The sequence below is a fragment of the Poecilia reticulata genome, chromosome 23, assembly GCF_904066995.2.
Source record: "Poecilia reticulata chromosome 23, P_reticulata-male-v2, whole genome shotgun sequence".
In the NCBI taxonomy this organism is placed as follows: Eukaryota; Metazoa; Chordata; class Actinopteri; order Cyprinodontiformes; family Poeciliidae; genus Poecilia; species Poecilia reticulata.
The window spans coordinates 6,613,664-6,630,370 of NC_088852.1; the positions used below are offsets into that span (position 1 = coordinate 6,613,664).

Below are 16,707 nucleotides of genomic sequence, written 5' to 3' on the forward strand. Positions count from 1 at the left end.
CTGCTGCAATCCCTTTAATTTACCACAATACAAACTGCTAAAGCAAAATGGATGGCTGGATTTCAAGAGTACGCACTCTGATCTCGCCGTTGTCGTCTCCCGTAGCGAGGCGTTTGCTGTTCCAGGAGAAACGGCAGCTTCGGACGCAGTCTAGGTGACCTCTCAGGGTGAAGACGCACTGCCAGGATTCGCAGCTCCACAACTAAACGTGGTGAAAAGCAAAATGATGCAGAGAAAATAATTCTTTCAGATTTGACCTAAAGCATGCATTTAGTAGAACTGAAATGAGTTACAAAGTTCGACATACTCGTGACAACCCGAACTGAGATTAAAACTCTTTTCTTTCGCAAAAATGCAAAAGAAAATACAAAAGAAAGAGGATTCAGGAGGTAAACTGTGCCCCATCTGCACTGTATACACATAAACACAGCAGCGTTTGCTCATACAGTCGTCATCCGGATAAATCTTCCACAACTTGCTTTATGGTGCTACAGCTCCTTTGTTTCAAATCTCTTTCCCATCGCCAGTCATCTTTCTACCTCCTTCACCATCACATTGTGTTACATAATAAATAACTCAACCTCTAATTATGCACTTCATTTGGCAGGGATAAGTGCAAGAAAAAACCTGGGAAAAAGTGGGGAAAGGATGAGAAAAGAGCACAACAAAGCACTGTGATGCTTCTGAAAGACTTTAAAAGGCAACACTTTCTGGTTCGACCTCGGGACAGATGGAAACCCGGGACATCGGTGGTTGTGTTGTCGTTTGTTTCTGCGAGCCAGAAAAGTCCCGACTCTGTGGCTGGCTGCTGACCAGCCCGGTAAACACACACACACCTTAATTACGACCGCTGCCAAATCCGTAAAAACACACGCCTGCTGTGAGAATCCAGGCTGGCGGGTAACCAAACCCAAATTCCCACGTGAAACTTGGTAGCAGCGGCTCCTGATTGAGTTATTTAACACAAGGTGGAAGGATCGTGTTGGATTTGGTTTTGGTGCCATAATAAAAATGGTTGAAAACAAAGATTGCATAACAGATGAAGACCCTGAAGCAGCAGCTATAATCCACTGCTGGACAGTGATTCATGAGGAGAATAAGCCACTTTCGCAGAACATGTTGTGTTACTGCAACTAGCAGTTATTTTAGTAATTGATTATTCGGATGAGTAATTGGATAAAGAAATTGACACATTTTGCTGACTTTTCATTTAACCACTTAAGAGTTTTCATGCAATATTAGAAATTCATTAGAAATGCAAATAAACAACTCAATTCCTATTTTGAAATCAGAAAATAAACATTTTATTCCCTACAATGCAATAACACAGCATTCCTTTAACGTATGCTAAGGATTATACAAATACAATGTAGGGCTAATCTGTTGTTTATAGATTAGCAGATTAATAACTGGATTTCAGAAGGTGCTTAACAGATGTTTTTTTTTATTTACAGTATTAGAATCAGGTGAGATTAAAACTACACCAGATCTGGGTTGAACATATTTACAGAAGACATTTTTGTTTTATACTAAATGCAAAATGTTGTTATTTTTTTGTTAAGTTTTGGCTTCATTATTGCTCTGGCTGTGTTGTTTTTTTCAGCACATGGCCTTTTTTGAACCTGCATATTCTAATTAGCAACTAATCAATTACTAAATGAGATGACGATTATTTCAACAATCGATTCTTCACAATAAATCTGATTGCTTCAGCCCCGCGTTGCAGTTTAACTTTCTATAATTTGAAATGTACTGGAGATGTTTGCTTTGTAAAGTGACATGGCGTTGGTTTTAATTGAACTCTATACACAAATAAACAAAACTGAAATGAAATTTGAAGAAAAGTGGATCTCTCCCAGCTTTTGAAGTCAAAGTCAGCCCAAAGTCGGGCAGAGTGGTGTTGCTGCACGGCAACCTGGCAAACGCTGCATCCAGAGAGGGTGGTGGGCCGGCTAACCCGCAGGGCTGCTTGGCTAGCAGGACCTTGAGTCGCATTTGGACGCAGAAGGACAGACTAACCTGCGGCTAACTCACCAGGCCTGCAGCCATCTGATGCTATAGTCTCCCGCCTCCTTTTCTTTTTTTTACCCTTGGACTTCACTTGAAGCAACACATTAATGCAAACACCCCTTGAGAAAACAGAGGGCTTTGAGAAAAGATGCGGATGTGCAATAGGTCACGCTGTCACCGCGGGGCAGAAATAGATACGTCTCATCTCGTGTGTGTGTGTGTGTGTGTTTGTTGGTATTGAACCTTAGTGGTCTTGTCAGCAGAGGTGGTCGCAAAGAGACATCCGTCTGGCGAGACGTGACAGGACAGAATGGCTCCCTGATGAGCCTTGATGTCCTGCAGTTTCTCTCCGCTCTCAGTGTCCCACACCTGGTAGCGAGCAGAAGGAGGACAGATTATTTATGGTCGGATGTTACGCTGCTGTTAAATGTAGTGGCAACGTGCGTTCCTGCGTGTCACTTTCACCTTCACAGTTCCATCAAAGGACCAGGAGAGCAGTCTCGAGTCATTTGCCGAGTCGGAGAGCAGAGAGAAGCATCGGACTTGCTCCCTGTGACCCTGAAGTACTTTACACTCCCCTGATTTCCACTTCCACACCTACACGGAGTAAGAAGGAGAGCGTTGTGTCAGCAGCAGCTTCCTCCTGCCTCGGATCAGATCTAAATGTCTGAGATTGGGACAGATTTAGTCACTTTTGTCAAGTGATTACTAAATTTTAAAAACAGGGTGTTTGATTATCACAATATCTATCAAAAAACTGAATAAACACAAAGAGGTTGTTATCGTGCCTGCTTTTATTTCTGGTACTTGATGTTGCTTTTTGGTTCTTTTTAGCTCAAAGTAGAGGTGAGAGATACGAACTTGAAGCTTATCAAGATATTTTGTGGTATTATTGTCAAAAGCACAAATACTGCTTTTGACAAACATTCCCATTTGTAATCTGCTTCTTTAGGACACCAATCGCATAATTAGTGTAATTAGCATCACTAAACTGCACACAGTAACTATATCTGATCATATTTACATATTTATTGATACCCTCGCTGAACATACTGTTTTGGACTTCAGAAACCAGTAAAAATGATGGAGATAATTCTGATTTGTTATATTTTTTTTAATACTGAACCATTTTCACTGTTGTGACTCTTCTAAACAAAACCTTTCTCACGTATCGAGTGCAGATAATTAATATTTATGAAGGAGACTGAAGCATTTTTCCAACTCTAGCCTTAGATTATTAGATTACCATCTTAGGCCCAAAAGTCGAAAGTAAATACAAAATCCATGTGTGGAGAGAAAACTCTGGGCCTGCAGATCCAGATCGGCTCTATTATGGACGCCGGCAGATAAATCAGCAGAAACTGGGAGGCTGCACTGGGAAGCCGATAGAGGCAACCATCAATCACGTCCCGCTGCACGGTGTTGCCTTTTCCCCTCCTTTATTGGTCTGAAGGTTAAAATCCATCACCAAACAACAACCCTTTCATTTACATTCACTTTGCGTTTGCATTTCCATTTAAATACACGCTTCCATTTCCTCACAAGCACATGTCAGGCGGCATGAATCTGAATATTTTCTGAATAACCGGCGGACGGGCTGAGAATAGCGATGCTGCAGGCGGCAGCCGGATGAATACAAAATGAGAGCGCCGTGTTTTGAACGGAGCGCTGCAGTGGACGGCGTCCGCGGGCAAAACCCAAGGATGGCGAGGAAAAGAGAGACGGCGGGAATGAGAGAGAAACGGCGAAGGGGAAAATAAACAACGGAGCATGAATGGTGAGGTCAACAGAGCGGAACAGCCTCATGTATACACACACACATATATACAAACAGAGGCAGTTGCAAGTGGTCAACAGAGGAACAAGAGGAGATAAAGAGCTGAGAGGCACAGAGGAGGAGGGATGAAGAATGGAGAGGTGAAGAGGCCAACGGAGAGTTTAAACAGGTTAAAAACACCAGAGACCCAAACACTGCTGATGAATGATTTAGTGCTGCAGGTACTTTAGTCAAGGTGAGGGATCGGCATGGAGGCGGAAAAATTAATCAATATCCAGGAAGAAAAATGGGAAGCAGGTTAGGAGAGAAGGAGAACAAATGTCCCATTAAACTGAGAGGAAATAAAAGTGAGGGACGGGAGAGGGAAGAGACAATTAGTTGGCAAAACCAAATATAAGAGCCAGAAAGAGGAGGAGGGGGGAAGCATAACCTACCCTGATGGTGGTGTCCTCGGATGAGGTGATGAGAGTTTGTCCGTTCTGGCAGAACTGGCAGTGGAGCACGGTCTTGGTGTGTCCCAGCAGAGTGGCTAAAAGCTTCCCTGAGGGCAGCGCCAGCACCTACACGGAGCAAACACGGAAACATGAGCAGCTCTAAGAGTCAAATAACGCCGGTTTGGATGTGTGTTTAGGAAGGAGAGAAGGAGGTTTTATGGTGGACGGCTGGACGGCACGGCTAAAAAAAACGCATCAAAATATAAGGCTTTAATATCAGTCGATGACAATAATTATTGATGATTTTTATGTTTAAAATATCTGAAATAATGCCAAACTTTCGCACTCCTTTTCTCCTTCAACTTCAAGCCGACGTTTTCATTTTCAGGCAGTTTCAACCTGTTGCTAGGTAACCAAAGAGCGAGTGAGTTAGTTGATGCCATCCACATTGCTTTAGCTGGCCACGAGAGCTTGAATGGAGGTTGAGAAGAAAAAAAACCCAGCATTTAGGACGGCCTGGTCAAAGGTTAAACAGCTTGAAGCGTATCAGATGGTCAAAAAAGCCTCTTCAGCGGCAGAATGGTTCCCGTCCAGACTCTCTGGACGTTTGCTGAATGTCATCCCGATGACCCATTTTCAAACAGCTCCTTCCCTTTCCAACCGTGATCATAACTTCTAGGTTTTATAACTAGTAATCAATCGCTCAAAATAACAAAAATCAGGTGTAGCACAACACCTGTGAGAAAAGCTGAGCAGCGTTGCAGCATCTGGGATTGTGGCGTGTTCTAGAACAGCCAGAGCTCAGATGAGAGAGTGTTGAAACGTCTGAGCAGACAGAGCCTGAGGCCATGCCTGCCAAGTTCTTAGCTGATGATTTCTGTTGAGGTGGAAGAAGGAACTCGACCTAATATGAAAGGGTTTCACAAACTAAATGTTCCGATTGTTGCCAAATTGAAAGCGAAAACTTTAGTGTGTTCTCCTGGGAATGGGAATAAAAATCTGAAAGGTGTGGCCTGCATTTGCATTCAGCTCCATTAGTGAATACTTTGTAGGACAACATCTATCGCCAATATCTAGAAACTCAATGTTATCTCATTTAAGACTCCAGGAAATGTGTTTGTGGACATGAAGTGGACTAGGTTTAGGGTTGGACTTTGACTGGGCCATTTTAGCACATTAATATAATCTGATCCAAACTGTTGCGTTGTAGCTGTGACTTTATGTTAAAGGTAACAGTCTTCCTGAAAGATCCATTACTAATTAGCTGACTTATGAAGCCAACTGATTGAACTGGATTTCATTCAGCAAAAACAAAAAGTGCCGTGCAACACTACCGGGAATTTGATTTACTCTCCAAAATGCGCAACTTTGGATGATCAAAGAATGAACCAACGGTTATAATAACCCCTTTGCTATTATTAGTATTCCAAATAAACAAACAGTCACTTCTATTCTGTCTCCGCCGTACAATACCTGCACCCTGCCTGTGCACTGAGCTACAGCCAGCAGCACCTCCCTGCAGGACGTCAGCAGCTGACGGATCCTGCAGCCAATCGTCCTCAGCAGCCGACTAGCTGTCAGCCCTGACACCTGCCACACAACACAAGCACATGGAGTATTCCTGTGTGCCGGAGGCGCACAGGCAGACTGTTCTCTGCCCCACATTTTTCACTAAACGGCGGTCACTTTTGTGCTTTAGCGGAGCAACCTGACATCTGACAATGTCACGAGAAGATATTGCTAATTTTCCTCTGGGTGCACGGGGGGAGTAATGCATTGCAGTGATTTGTGGCTGCGGGGCGTTATTGCAGGGCGCCACCTGGTGTCAGCAGAGGAGTAGAAGCAGAAATATGCTGGGCATCTCTCCTGGTAGATGTAGGCAGGATTGAGTGATTTTCCAAGTCAGACTAGCAGAAAAGAGTAAGGCATGAAATACAAAAGTACTTCAGTTTCATTTTATTTTATGGAAATTGTTGAGGTTGCTAATAAGGGATATTGTTTCAAGTCTTTTTTTTTTACCCATCTTTTGATGTATGTTCTTGATTCCAAAAATTGCCGTGCATCTATTTTTGCAGGTCCTAATCCCTTAATGAAACTTTAAAGTTTTGTCCAAAAAAAATTCACTTTTCTTTTTGTTTTGTTTTTCAGGCTAAAAAATGGTTCCCACCCCTCTAAGTTCAAGAGATCAGCCCATCTGTGCTGCTGTTTTATTAATTGCTCCATTAATTATCTCCTGGGTCAGGAGACTGGAGAAAAGGCTCAGGAAGGTCCAGAGAGGAAGAGTAATTAAAATGCTAAACTTCTCCAGGACTTCTTAAATAATTAGCGCCGCCCTCTGCTGTGGGACGCTACGCTGCAGTCCCAGGAGACTCCGCTTTTATTTGCAGAGGGAGAAGTCCGAATGGGGGAAAAACAAATAAAACAAGGTGACACAAAGAACCCCGGCATATCAATCTCTGCCTACAGTATTCTCTACAAAACGTGGGGCAACAAGACGACGAAGATCTGCAGGAAGCAAAACAGAAAACAAAGGCCATAACAGAGCAGGACAAGAAATCAGGCAGTGCTGTGAAAAACTAAACTTAGTAACAGAAACATCTTCCATCAAGCGTTTGAGCCTGACTTTACTTTGCTGTTTGAATTAATTGTTTTCATTCATCCACATTGGTGAGTTCTTTTTTTTAATGAATAACCAGCTTAAGATTTAGGTCAATGCTTTGACTAGGCCACTCCAAATCTGCATTTATTTGAACCAGAGACAGGTGGAGTTGCTGGCGTGCCTTCAATCATTTTCCTGCTGCATAACTGAAAAAAGCTTGAGCTCAAGGTCAGGAACTTACAGCCGGACAGGAAAAGACTCTTCAGGATTTTCATCAAACCATCACACCACTACAACCATGTTTGGTTTTTGGTAAAATGTTTCTCTTTTCCTGAGTGCAGTTTTCTTTTTTCATTAAAATTTTGTTTTGTCTGTCTGGGAATCAAGATATTTTTTGACAAAATGCCTTTGCATTCAGCGATTTTTAACTCCAAACCTTCCCAAATTATAAAATTATAAACTCTCACCCTATCTGAGCTAAGTGAGGCCTGCTGTAGATGTTGTTCTGGGGTATTTTGTGATGAGCTGTTGATGTTTTCTTGTTTTCTTGCTAAACCGACACTCCCAGGAAGGTTTCAAACTTATCCATTTTTTACATCTATTTAGTTACAGTAGCTCTCTCTGATTCACAAAAGCTACTCAGTAACTCTTTCCAGACCGATAACACTGACTGCTGTTGATTTTCCTTCAATTGGTGTGTGAAGTGTTGCTTTTCCCCTCATATAAGTGCATACTGGTCTGCATAGCTTTAACCAGTTCAACTAATGTCAAACATAAATGATCAGTTTTACCATTTTCATTTTCTGTTTTTGGACGAAGAAAGTGGAGAGATAATGTAAAGAGATTCTTCATTTGAATAGAAAGGATGAAATTCCAGTTTTTTACCTGCACATTTCCGTTCTCTTGTCCCAGAGCCACTGCAGGCGGATTCTTGCACATGCATGTGGAGCGGATTCTGCAGGGCAGCTCCTCTGACTGGAACAGCACCGATCCCGTTCTGCCGTCCCGCACCTGGGATAAAAACACAAAACAAGGGGATGAAACCGTGTCTTTGTACAGTTCGGCTTCAATTTCACTGGGAAACCAGCTTTCCTATAACAACTCACCTGGAGTCTGTTGCAGTTGTCTGCAGCCGACACGATGATTTCCTCACCATTAAAGAGAACGTCCGAATCTCTCTTCAGGCAGACGGCCGAGGACGTGTGGACCTTCTCGGTCTCCCACAACTGCAACACATGACAAGCAAGACATGTGAACCCCCACTCTGCTACAAATATATTTGTGCTTCATTATATTTGTCCAGTACATTTAAATCAACCTGCATTGATTCAACAGATGATAAAAGATAAAAACAAGTACAAACTGTCAGAGGAAGTCGGTCCGTTTCTGTGGAAGTTGAGCTGATTATAAAGAACAAAAGAATGCGGACCGTGTTCTTACCGGTTGCAGGAACGGAACAAGAAAATTTCAGGTTCAAACCGTTTCAACCATCAGTGCCAATAATCAGGGTTCATGCACTTTTAATTCATGTTGAAATTGCAGTTTTCCAGATCAAGGAGAGTTTTCAGGCCGTTTTAAGCCACTTTTAAAAAATAAATACAAAAATTTCCAATTTATGGCAGGTATTTCTACCAAAAAAAACACAGAAAGGAAGCAAAAACGGCTAAAAAATAAACCCTGGCTAATAACAGTTTTTTGTTTTAACAGACATTTGTCATGATTTTGTGCTTCTTTATTTATGGTTTAAATGTGACCTGGTGTCAAAAAATTAAGTCCACCAGGCACAATCACCCATCCTAGCAAATGCAATTTCAGTACCTTTACCTGATTTTATACAAGACTTTTTTTCCAAAGGCTTTGCAGGGTTAGAAAGGGAAATGGTGGCAACGCCTCCATCCGTCTTCGTGTCCTTGGGCCGGATTCTTCACCCGCCTTTCACTGCTAACGGTGGCAGTAGGGTATGGCAGCCTCACCTCTGGACAGGAGAGCTGTAGCTACTATCCAGTAGCTGAGTACTGTAAAACGCTTTGGGTTCCTATAACTGACTTTATTATTGTATCATAAAATCAGTTATTATGCAATAACTGTCAAAGGACAAACAGTCAAGGAAGGAAATGCAAACTCGTATCCGTCATCCCGTTCGGAGGCAGAGGACTGGCAGAGTCTGGCAGAGACACACAGACTTTAACATGTTTTGCTTTCCTTAGAAGAAGACGTGTTAGTCCAACACCACAGAGCAGCGTGGGCTGTTTGAAGCAAGAGAGCTGTGACTGGTGAGGTTTGTTTTCTTCCTCCTCCACTGGTGGGTTCACAGCTGCAGCTCTTACTCAGGGTCATCCTGACCACAAGAGGCTCAAATCCACTCTCAGGTGGTTCTGACCCGTTACACAACCTCAATCTTTGTCAAACCATGCAGTTTGGAAGTTGCGCATTTCCCAAGATTACATCTGACAGACTTGAATTAAATGTCACCACATGCTGTTCACATCAATATTAAAAACGTTTTTTTTCTGTTACTAGAATCTAAAATAAACCCAGCTGGCATTAAATGTAGCAGTTCGTTATCTTGTATGTCCAAGTTGGTCAAACTGTCAAGATACCAGCAACTGGAGGATCATCCAACTTCTGCAACAGCATCACGTGGATGAAACTCTCACCCTGATTGTCTGGTCGTCGGAGCAGGACAGCAGCTGAGAGCCGTCTCTAGAGAACTGGACCCGCTGGACCCAGCTCAGGTGGCCGCTGCAGTCCGCCCGCTTCTTCTTTTCCTCAAGATCCCACAGCTTAAAAGAAACCACACAGAAACAAATAACAGATTTAACCACACTTTGAAATTAAACAATTTAAACTATATTTGAAATGTAAGAGATTTACAGCGCTCTCCACACTGACTGGTACTTGTGGGGAAAATGCGTAAAAAGGTATAAATTGGGATTGCTTAGCAACTAATGCACTCACATCTTTCAGTATGAAATTATGCTTTAATTCATTTATTTTAAGGTATTTTTATACATCTTCAGAGGTGCCACTAAATATGGAGGACACTGCAAAATATTCCCCTCTTTTCAGAAGAAGTTACAGGAAACTAAGTACTAGCGTAGCTAGCATAGTACCTCAATGGCATAATTTGAGAAAGCTAGTGCCAGCAGGTTACTGGCAGGACAGGCGTGACAGTATTGGACCGTGCTCAGGCGATTCGTCTTGATATCCAGCAACATGTCCGACGTCTGGACGTCAAACACCTAAAAAACAGGAATTTCAAAACATATCAGCATCTTGAGTGTCCTTAGAGCTTGTTATATTTAAAAAGGATGTAAAAGAGATCAAAACCGGGAAAACTTTAGGCTAATTCCTACTTAAAATGAATGCATACGCAAAGGAAGAGCAGGAAAGTTATACACAACAGAAAGTGGCTTTCCACTAATTAACCGACACATTTGACGGCTTTCGTCGAATAATAATCAGTGAGTGGTCATCCATCCTGACTTGCATTCAAAATTTCTCGCTTTCCTGCATTAATGCTCACCAAGGCAGCATTTCTGGCGGCGCATATGATGCGTTTGCCGTCTGCGGTCCAGGTGCTGCACTTCACAAGAACGTCCTCATCATCGCTTTCTGACAAGAAGCTCTTCACGTCGATCGTCTTCCACTCGTTGGCTGCAGACACCTGGAACAACTGTGTGAACACAAAGACAGAAAAACAAAGCTATAATATCAGGCATGTTATCCATTAAGGGTGGTTAAGGTAAAATGATCACAACGTGAGCAACCATAAATCAGTCCAGCTTTAAAACATGTTCATTTAAAAATATTTCTATTTTGTTTTACTGGATTTTAAGTTTCTGCAGGGAGAAACTTTGTTGTTAACACACCTACAAACTCTTAGGTTTAAAATAAAACAACAACTCAAGTCGTGAATGTATTTATCTAAATCTGACTGAAAGCCACCTTAACGGTGCCGTCGTTGGAGGAAGTGGATAAATAAGCATCATCAGGGGAGAAACAGCAGTGGTTCACCGGCTCGAAGTGACCAAACATGGTGTTCTGGGACGACGGCTTGTTCAGATTCCAAACCTAAAGAAACAGAAATAATACACAATGTGACAAATACTGACATAAAAAAATAGAACAAAATGAAAAGGAATGTAGAGGAAACCAGAGCTATTCCTCACCTTGACATTTAAGAAGTTGTCGTTGGAGCATGTGGCCAGCAGGAGGCGCTGTGACATGTTGGTGAACTCGCAGTGGTTCACCTGCTCTTCATGCTCCTCTTCAAAGATCCTCAGCAGTTTGCCTTGCTGGATGTTCCACACCTGCAGGATAAAATCTCACGTCTAAATAGAAAAACGGAGCATTTTCCATCTATAAGTTACACATTCAGTTGCTCTTTTATTCATTAGCTGCTGTGATTAGCAGCTAATGCTCACCTTGACTTTCCGGTCGCTTGAGCAGGTTGCTAGAAGATGGTCATCAGGGGAGAAGGCGCAGCACAGAACCTCTTCATCATGAGCCTGGATCTCCATCAGCTTCTCACCTGAGGTACTTTTAAATACCTGAGAGAAGAAATAGAGGAGTTTAATGATCAAAATCGATAAGACAGAAATGAGATTTATTTGGTGCATTACTGAATCAGAAACACATCTAATTTTAAAATCAGGTTAGCAATTAATTAAAAAAGTGATTCAATGTACAAAACTTACTTAATACTTAATACTTAAGATTTGTAATAAAAAAATGTAAAATATCTATATTTTGAGTTAAAAACATTGCTTCATATAACTTGAGATAAAGAAAAAAAAGTGATATAATAACTATTTTATTTGACAATATTTATAAGCAATTATGTTTCTTTGCCTTTCTGGTTGCAATATTGCTCCAGATACCTTCAGGGTTTTGCTGGCTCCACAGGAAGCGATTTTGGTTCCATCGTGGGAGAAGCAGGCGGAGTAGATGGAGCCCAGGTGAGGGTGGATCAGCAAACGGGACAGATTTTCTACGCTGCTCTTATTTCTGTAAAGACATACACAAATACACTCAAAAACACAGAATGGAAGATTATTATGAGTATTTTTCTAAAATGAATAATCTCCTAAAGTCGTTAAGTACAAGATAATTGAAGAGCTACAAAATAACTGTTGCCACTCCAGCTTGACTAAGCCAAAACTAGGATTTTGCATTAAAAATAAAACTGTTTTCATACATTAACTCAAAGTAGAGCGTCCCAGCGTTGGCCGGGTCCAGCGCCTTTTCCCGAGCCTGTCTGTAGACGGCGGAGGAGTGCGGCTGAGACAGCGCGAGCTGCACGACGTCGGGGAACGGACGCTCCTCCAGGTGGTGGCCGTTCAGCGACAGAAACTCCTGGAACTGGCTGCAAACTTCACTGGTCTGGTTGGGAACAGAGCAAAACATGCAGGAAAACTCCCAACCGCCTCAAAGATGGCAGCTAAGTTCGCCGCGTTCCACTGACCTCTTTGTCCAGAATGGGTCCGTACTCCATGTAGTCGTTGATGAGGGGCGCTGGACCCATTACCTTCGCCTTCATCTCGACCCAGTCCAGCGAGAACAAGAGTGAATACAGATCCTACCCAGAAGGACAACAGAAGAAGACATGATGAAGACAAGGTGAGCTTGTCTAACTGAATGGACATGCTGGAACGGAGCCGAGTTTCACCTGGAACATCCTGGCTTTGGCCATGTGGTAGGTGAGAAATCTAATCCAATAAAGACGACCCTCGTCTCCAAAGGTGGGGACAGACTCTCTGTAGTGATGGCGGTACTGGTCCACCAACTTCTTGTGAAGACTCTGAAATGTGGCAGGATGTCTGTCAATAAACCTGACATTGTTTTTCAGTTGTATTTGTTTTATATATTATAACAGATCAGGTAACATGGTGTCCGCTTGTTTTCTGCTAATCAGTTATTCAGAGTTGGCATGTTAAGATACAAAAGAAAGGGGCCAAACCTGTATCTGATCTCGGTTCTGCTCCTCCAGGAAGTCCAGCTGGAGGTCGTGAAGGTAGTACAGGTTCAGTCTACTGTTGTTGTTGTCTACAAAAAGCAGGGATTTGTTGACAAACTCCTGGAGAATGTCCTCCACCTCCTCTGGCTCCAGATCCCACAAAACACACAGAATCTACAAGAAAAGAAAGACAAGTCTTGTATGTTTATTTATTATTATTATTTTTTATCTAGATCAAGCAAGTAAAGAACAGTACTGGAAGATGAGGGAAAGGAAACTTATAGTCTCTCTTATGAATTTTTGTCAAAGTCATAAAATTCAGTCACTGCAGAAAATTACCTATCAATTTTGAGTGTTTAGCATTAAATGTGATGTAGTATTTGATGTTTGTTCTCTGTGTTCACGATGACTTGAAAAGTGTAAGAGGAATATGTTGCGTAGAAAAACCTTAGCGGGGATCTTGACGTCCTTTTGGAACACAGTCAGGTCTTTGTAGCGCTCCCGATGCTCGTCTGGTAAAACCTCGATGCTCGCAGCCATGGCCTGATCTAAGGCGTCGTAGTCGTAGGACGAAGACTTCCTTATGCGCTTGAACTGCTTTTGCCGCAGCTGGCGGAGGTAGTAATCCCACCGGTTGGGTTTGTCTTTGAGCAGAGCGCCGATCAGAGACACGACCAGAGGAGAGCCTGAGAGGCAGACGATGTGTGGATTAAAGCCACAGTTTAAGAGTGAAAGCCATTCAAATTTACTGGACTGTCAGAGGCCACTTTTTAGTGTTTTTTTTTCCAGTTTACAGACCTTTACATTCTTTGACGATGTCGCGAGCCTCCACAGGAAGCGCATTTTGATTCATCTTAGTGTACAGGGCCAAGATCTCCAGCGCCTTCCTGTCGTCCAGAACACTTTCTACCTCCACCTCATACTTGGCACCTAAAACATGAAAAGACAAGAGCAGATAATTCACATAGTGTGGGTAGAGCTGCTCTGTGTTGTTGTTTTTTTTTCCTGAAAATGACGTGCATTCAGGGCAGGCGACATACCGCTAACAGAATCAGTGAGGCTTCGGTTTCTGGTGGTCAGAAGAATTCGACAGTGAATATCAAACACTTTGAGCACCGAGCTCTCCCAGATGTCATCGAGGATTAGTAGAGATCTAAAAACAGAAACAAAAAAGATAAAGATATGAACATGAACAAAACTAGAATTTTCTTTTCTTTTCTTTTCTTTTCTTTTCTTTTCTCTTCTTTTCTTTTCTTTTCTTTTCTTTCCAGAACTACAGAACCTTACAAAGAATTCAGAACATTTATTAACATTCAATGTGTTTTGCTGTAATTTCAACACAACCGAAACAAAGTAGTGCATACTTCAGCTGTTTGAAGGAAAAGGAGACATAATAACCAAACAGTATAAATAGGCTCCACTGGATTTTATTTTGAGGTATCAGAATAAAGAGGGTGAATTTTAATGCACGGCACATGTTTTCAGATTTTTGAGAGAGAAAAAAAAAAAATCTGATATTCTTTTCCACACATCCAGAGGAACGTCCGGCTTACCTGGGATACCTGCGCAGCATCAGGAAGCGCAGACGCTCCTTTGCTTCATCCAGAGAGGTGGGCGGCCGGTGCTGCGACTGGGAGTCCAGGTTCTGCTCCAGTCGAAAACACAACGACTGGATCTTCACCAGCAGGTCTGATTTGTCCAGCTGACCGATGGACAGCCAATGAACCCCATTGGGGAAACACTCTGCGGGCAGGAGATGGGAAGAGGTGAGAAAAAGGAACAATAACCCCTATTTAGCAAAACCTAGAGTTCATGTTTTCTTTGAGTTGTTTAGTTATCCACCTTCGATGAGTCTCTGGTCTCTGACAGCCTCGGCGGCGAGCACAGACTTGCCTGACCCGGCCATGCCGAACACCGTAACCCAGCCGCCGGCATCTTTCTGGAGCAAATCAAGTTTCATCCTGACCTGATTCAGCAGCTCTGGTCTGCTGACAAACACCACAGGCCTCTGTGGGACGCCACCTTCACTCAGCATAATTTGGACTGTTGAGGAAAACAAAAAAGAGTTGACATAAAGCATCCGGATTCAGAATGCGGAAAATGTTAGGGTGAAACTCTGCCACTCCACAATTTCTCACTTCTCACCGTAAGTTTCGGAGCTGTCAAAGGAGCCCTTTCGTCCATTGGAGGAGACGCCTGGTAAGTCTTGATACAGCGATTTGGCCAGATCGTGGTGCGTTTCTTTCATCAGCGCGTTATAGAAAGAAATGACGGAACAGTCATCTTTCCTCAGCAGCAGGTCGATCAGTGCTGCAGCTTGGTCTTTTCTGGTGGGCTGCAGACAGAAACCACAAACACAGAAACAAATGGGAGGGTTGGAGCAGAAGTAGTTTGGCTGCCTTTCAACGTCGTTTGACTCGGCTCACCTTAATCCGGACCTTCTCCTCCTCATTCACTGTGATCACGCCATCGCTGATCATGTGGTCCATGAGGTCCGGCGGCCTGATGTCCTGCTCCAGCTGGTGGCGCAAACGCAGCAGACTTCTCCGGGTCCGCTCCTGCAGCGCCATCAGTGCTGAGGTCACAGACCATTCAGATGCTAAAAAAAACAAAACAAAAAAAACAGAAAAAAATGTATTCATATTTATTGAAGCAGAATACTCAAAAACAGGGATGAGAAAACAGGCCAACATAAACATAGATTCTGCACTTGACTTAATTACACCGAGGAGAGTCTTTCCCACATAATTATAGTTGGTCTCAAATCAAAAGTTGACCAGACATTTGGTTAACTTAAAGTTGTACAGAGTTAATTAAAGAATAATTAATTCAAATGTATCTTTTGGAATTACTGGAAATATTCATTATTTTCTCCACTTATGATTTTGTAAGGAACAGTTATCATCAAACACAGCTGTCAAGAATAAAGATTGGATTTTTGTAAATTATTTTGTACGATTATACAAAGAATAATCGTACCTTTTTTGTTTACAAACACAAACTTTGTTGGACCTTTTTAAGCTGAAAAGGTTTAAGGAATGATTTAAACTACCACATGCAACTAACACTGCTGTATGTACTTTGTGCTACGAGTTGCATAATAAAAGCATATAAATACTTCAGTTCTATTTTGGAATTAAAACCACTTCCTCAACCAAAAAAAAAAAAATCTGCAGCCAACTTCTTCTCTTATGTAAATGCAATAATACATACCTTTAGACATTATATTTATTATCTGATTTATCTGTTTTTGTCCTTTACTACATTCTGTTCACTTTAACTTGATCTCTTCCATGTATGGGTATATCTCTGAGCGGTTGGGTTTGTTCTAACCCAGTTTTGGTTGTAAGCTAGTGGTGCACCACTAACTATGTCAATTATTCTACTGCCTTTACTTTTATTTAGTTTAGTTTAGTTATGCTTTAAATGCACTTTAAAACATGAATAAACTTTGGGGAAAATTATACTAGCCAGGAAACAATTGGTGAAATTGTGCACAAGATTAATAAAAATGACAACGTTGTTTTTGTTTTTAATTTTATGGCCTACACAATAATACAAAAGTCTGCTGATTTGCCTGCAGTTGACACCCAACTCAGAGAAGGAAGGTCAGAAAGGTCACTGATATAAGCAGAAATAGGAGTGTACAGATCACATGCATTGCAACACTCAATTGATGCAATAATTATTACAAAAGTACCAGCAACCAGATATTGAGTGCAAATAATGTAAAGTACATGATTGATGCATTAAAAAAAAAATTTTTTTTGTTTTTGCTTTAATTATTATTACAAAATGTTTTAATTCTGTGAATCTGAATTTTACTTTTGCATGAACTACATGCTTGAAATGTATACTTTGTGTTGCAATTCTATATTACACTTTGGCTTCCATTTTGGAACTGAATTAATGAAATAAACTAATTTCT

At 41.9% G+C, this 16,707-nt stretch overlaps 1 protein-coding gene across 4 annotated transcripts in view; it reads right to left on the reverse strand.

The window, feature by feature from the left end:
- Window positions 1–16,707, reverse strand: part of apaf1 (apoptotic peptidase activating factor 1) — a 39,576-nt gene that overhangs the window by 22,182 nt on the left and 687 nt on the right. For 3 of the 4 annotated variants that reach the window (XM_008400562.3, XM_008400563.3, XM_008400564.3), the window contains exons 2-25: window positions 15,206–15,378; window positions 14,925–15,114; window positions 14,622–14,822; window positions 14,333–14,522; window positions 13,820–13,932; window positions 13,578–13,709; window positions 13,227–13,465; window positions 12,783–12,953; window positions 12,492–12,623; window positions 12,288–12,401; window positions 12,021–12,205; window positions 11,704–11,830; window positions 11,248–11,373; window positions 10,993–11,133; window positions 10,769–10,894; window positions 10,347–10,496; window positions 9,934–10,062; window positions 9,478–9,603; window positions 7,927–8,046; window positions 7,706–7,831; window positions 4,222–4,347; window positions 2,476–2,607; window positions 2,254–2,379; window positions 77–202 (exon numbers count right to left, since the gene is read on the reverse strand). In XM_008400562.3, the coding sequence (XP_008398784.1) occupies window positions 77–202; window positions 2,254–2,379; window positions 2,476–2,607; window positions 4,222–4,347; window positions 7,706–7,831; window positions 7,927–8,046; window positions 9,478–9,603; window positions 9,934–10,062; window positions 10,347–10,496; window positions 10,769–10,894; window positions 10,993–11,133; window positions 11,248–11,373; window positions 11,704–11,830; window positions 12,021–12,205; window positions 12,288–12,401; window positions 12,492–12,623; window positions 12,783–12,953; window positions 13,227–13,465; window positions 13,578–13,709; window positions 13,820–13,932; window positions 14,333–14,522; window positions 14,622–14,822; window positions 14,925–15,114; window positions 15,206–15,349 (3,492 nt within the window). In that variant the 5' untranslated portion in view covers window positions 15,350–15,378. Of the gene's footprint in view, window positions 1–76; window positions 203–2,253; window positions 2,380–2,475; window positions 2,608–4,221; window positions 4,348–5,694; window positions 5,812–7,705; window positions 7,832–7,926; window positions 8,047–9,477; window positions 9,604–9,933; window positions 10,063–10,346; window positions 10,497–10,768; window positions 10,895–10,992; window positions 11,134–11,247; window positions 11,374–11,703; window positions 11,831–12,020; window positions 12,206–12,287; window positions 12,402–12,491; window positions 12,624–12,782; window positions 12,954–13,226; window positions 13,466–13,577; window positions 13,710–13,819; window positions 13,933–14,332; window positions 14,523–14,621; window positions 14,823–14,924; window positions 15,115–15,205; window positions 15,379–16,707 lie in introns of all 4 variants that reach the window. The other variant, XM_081604084.1, reaches the window with a different exon arrangement.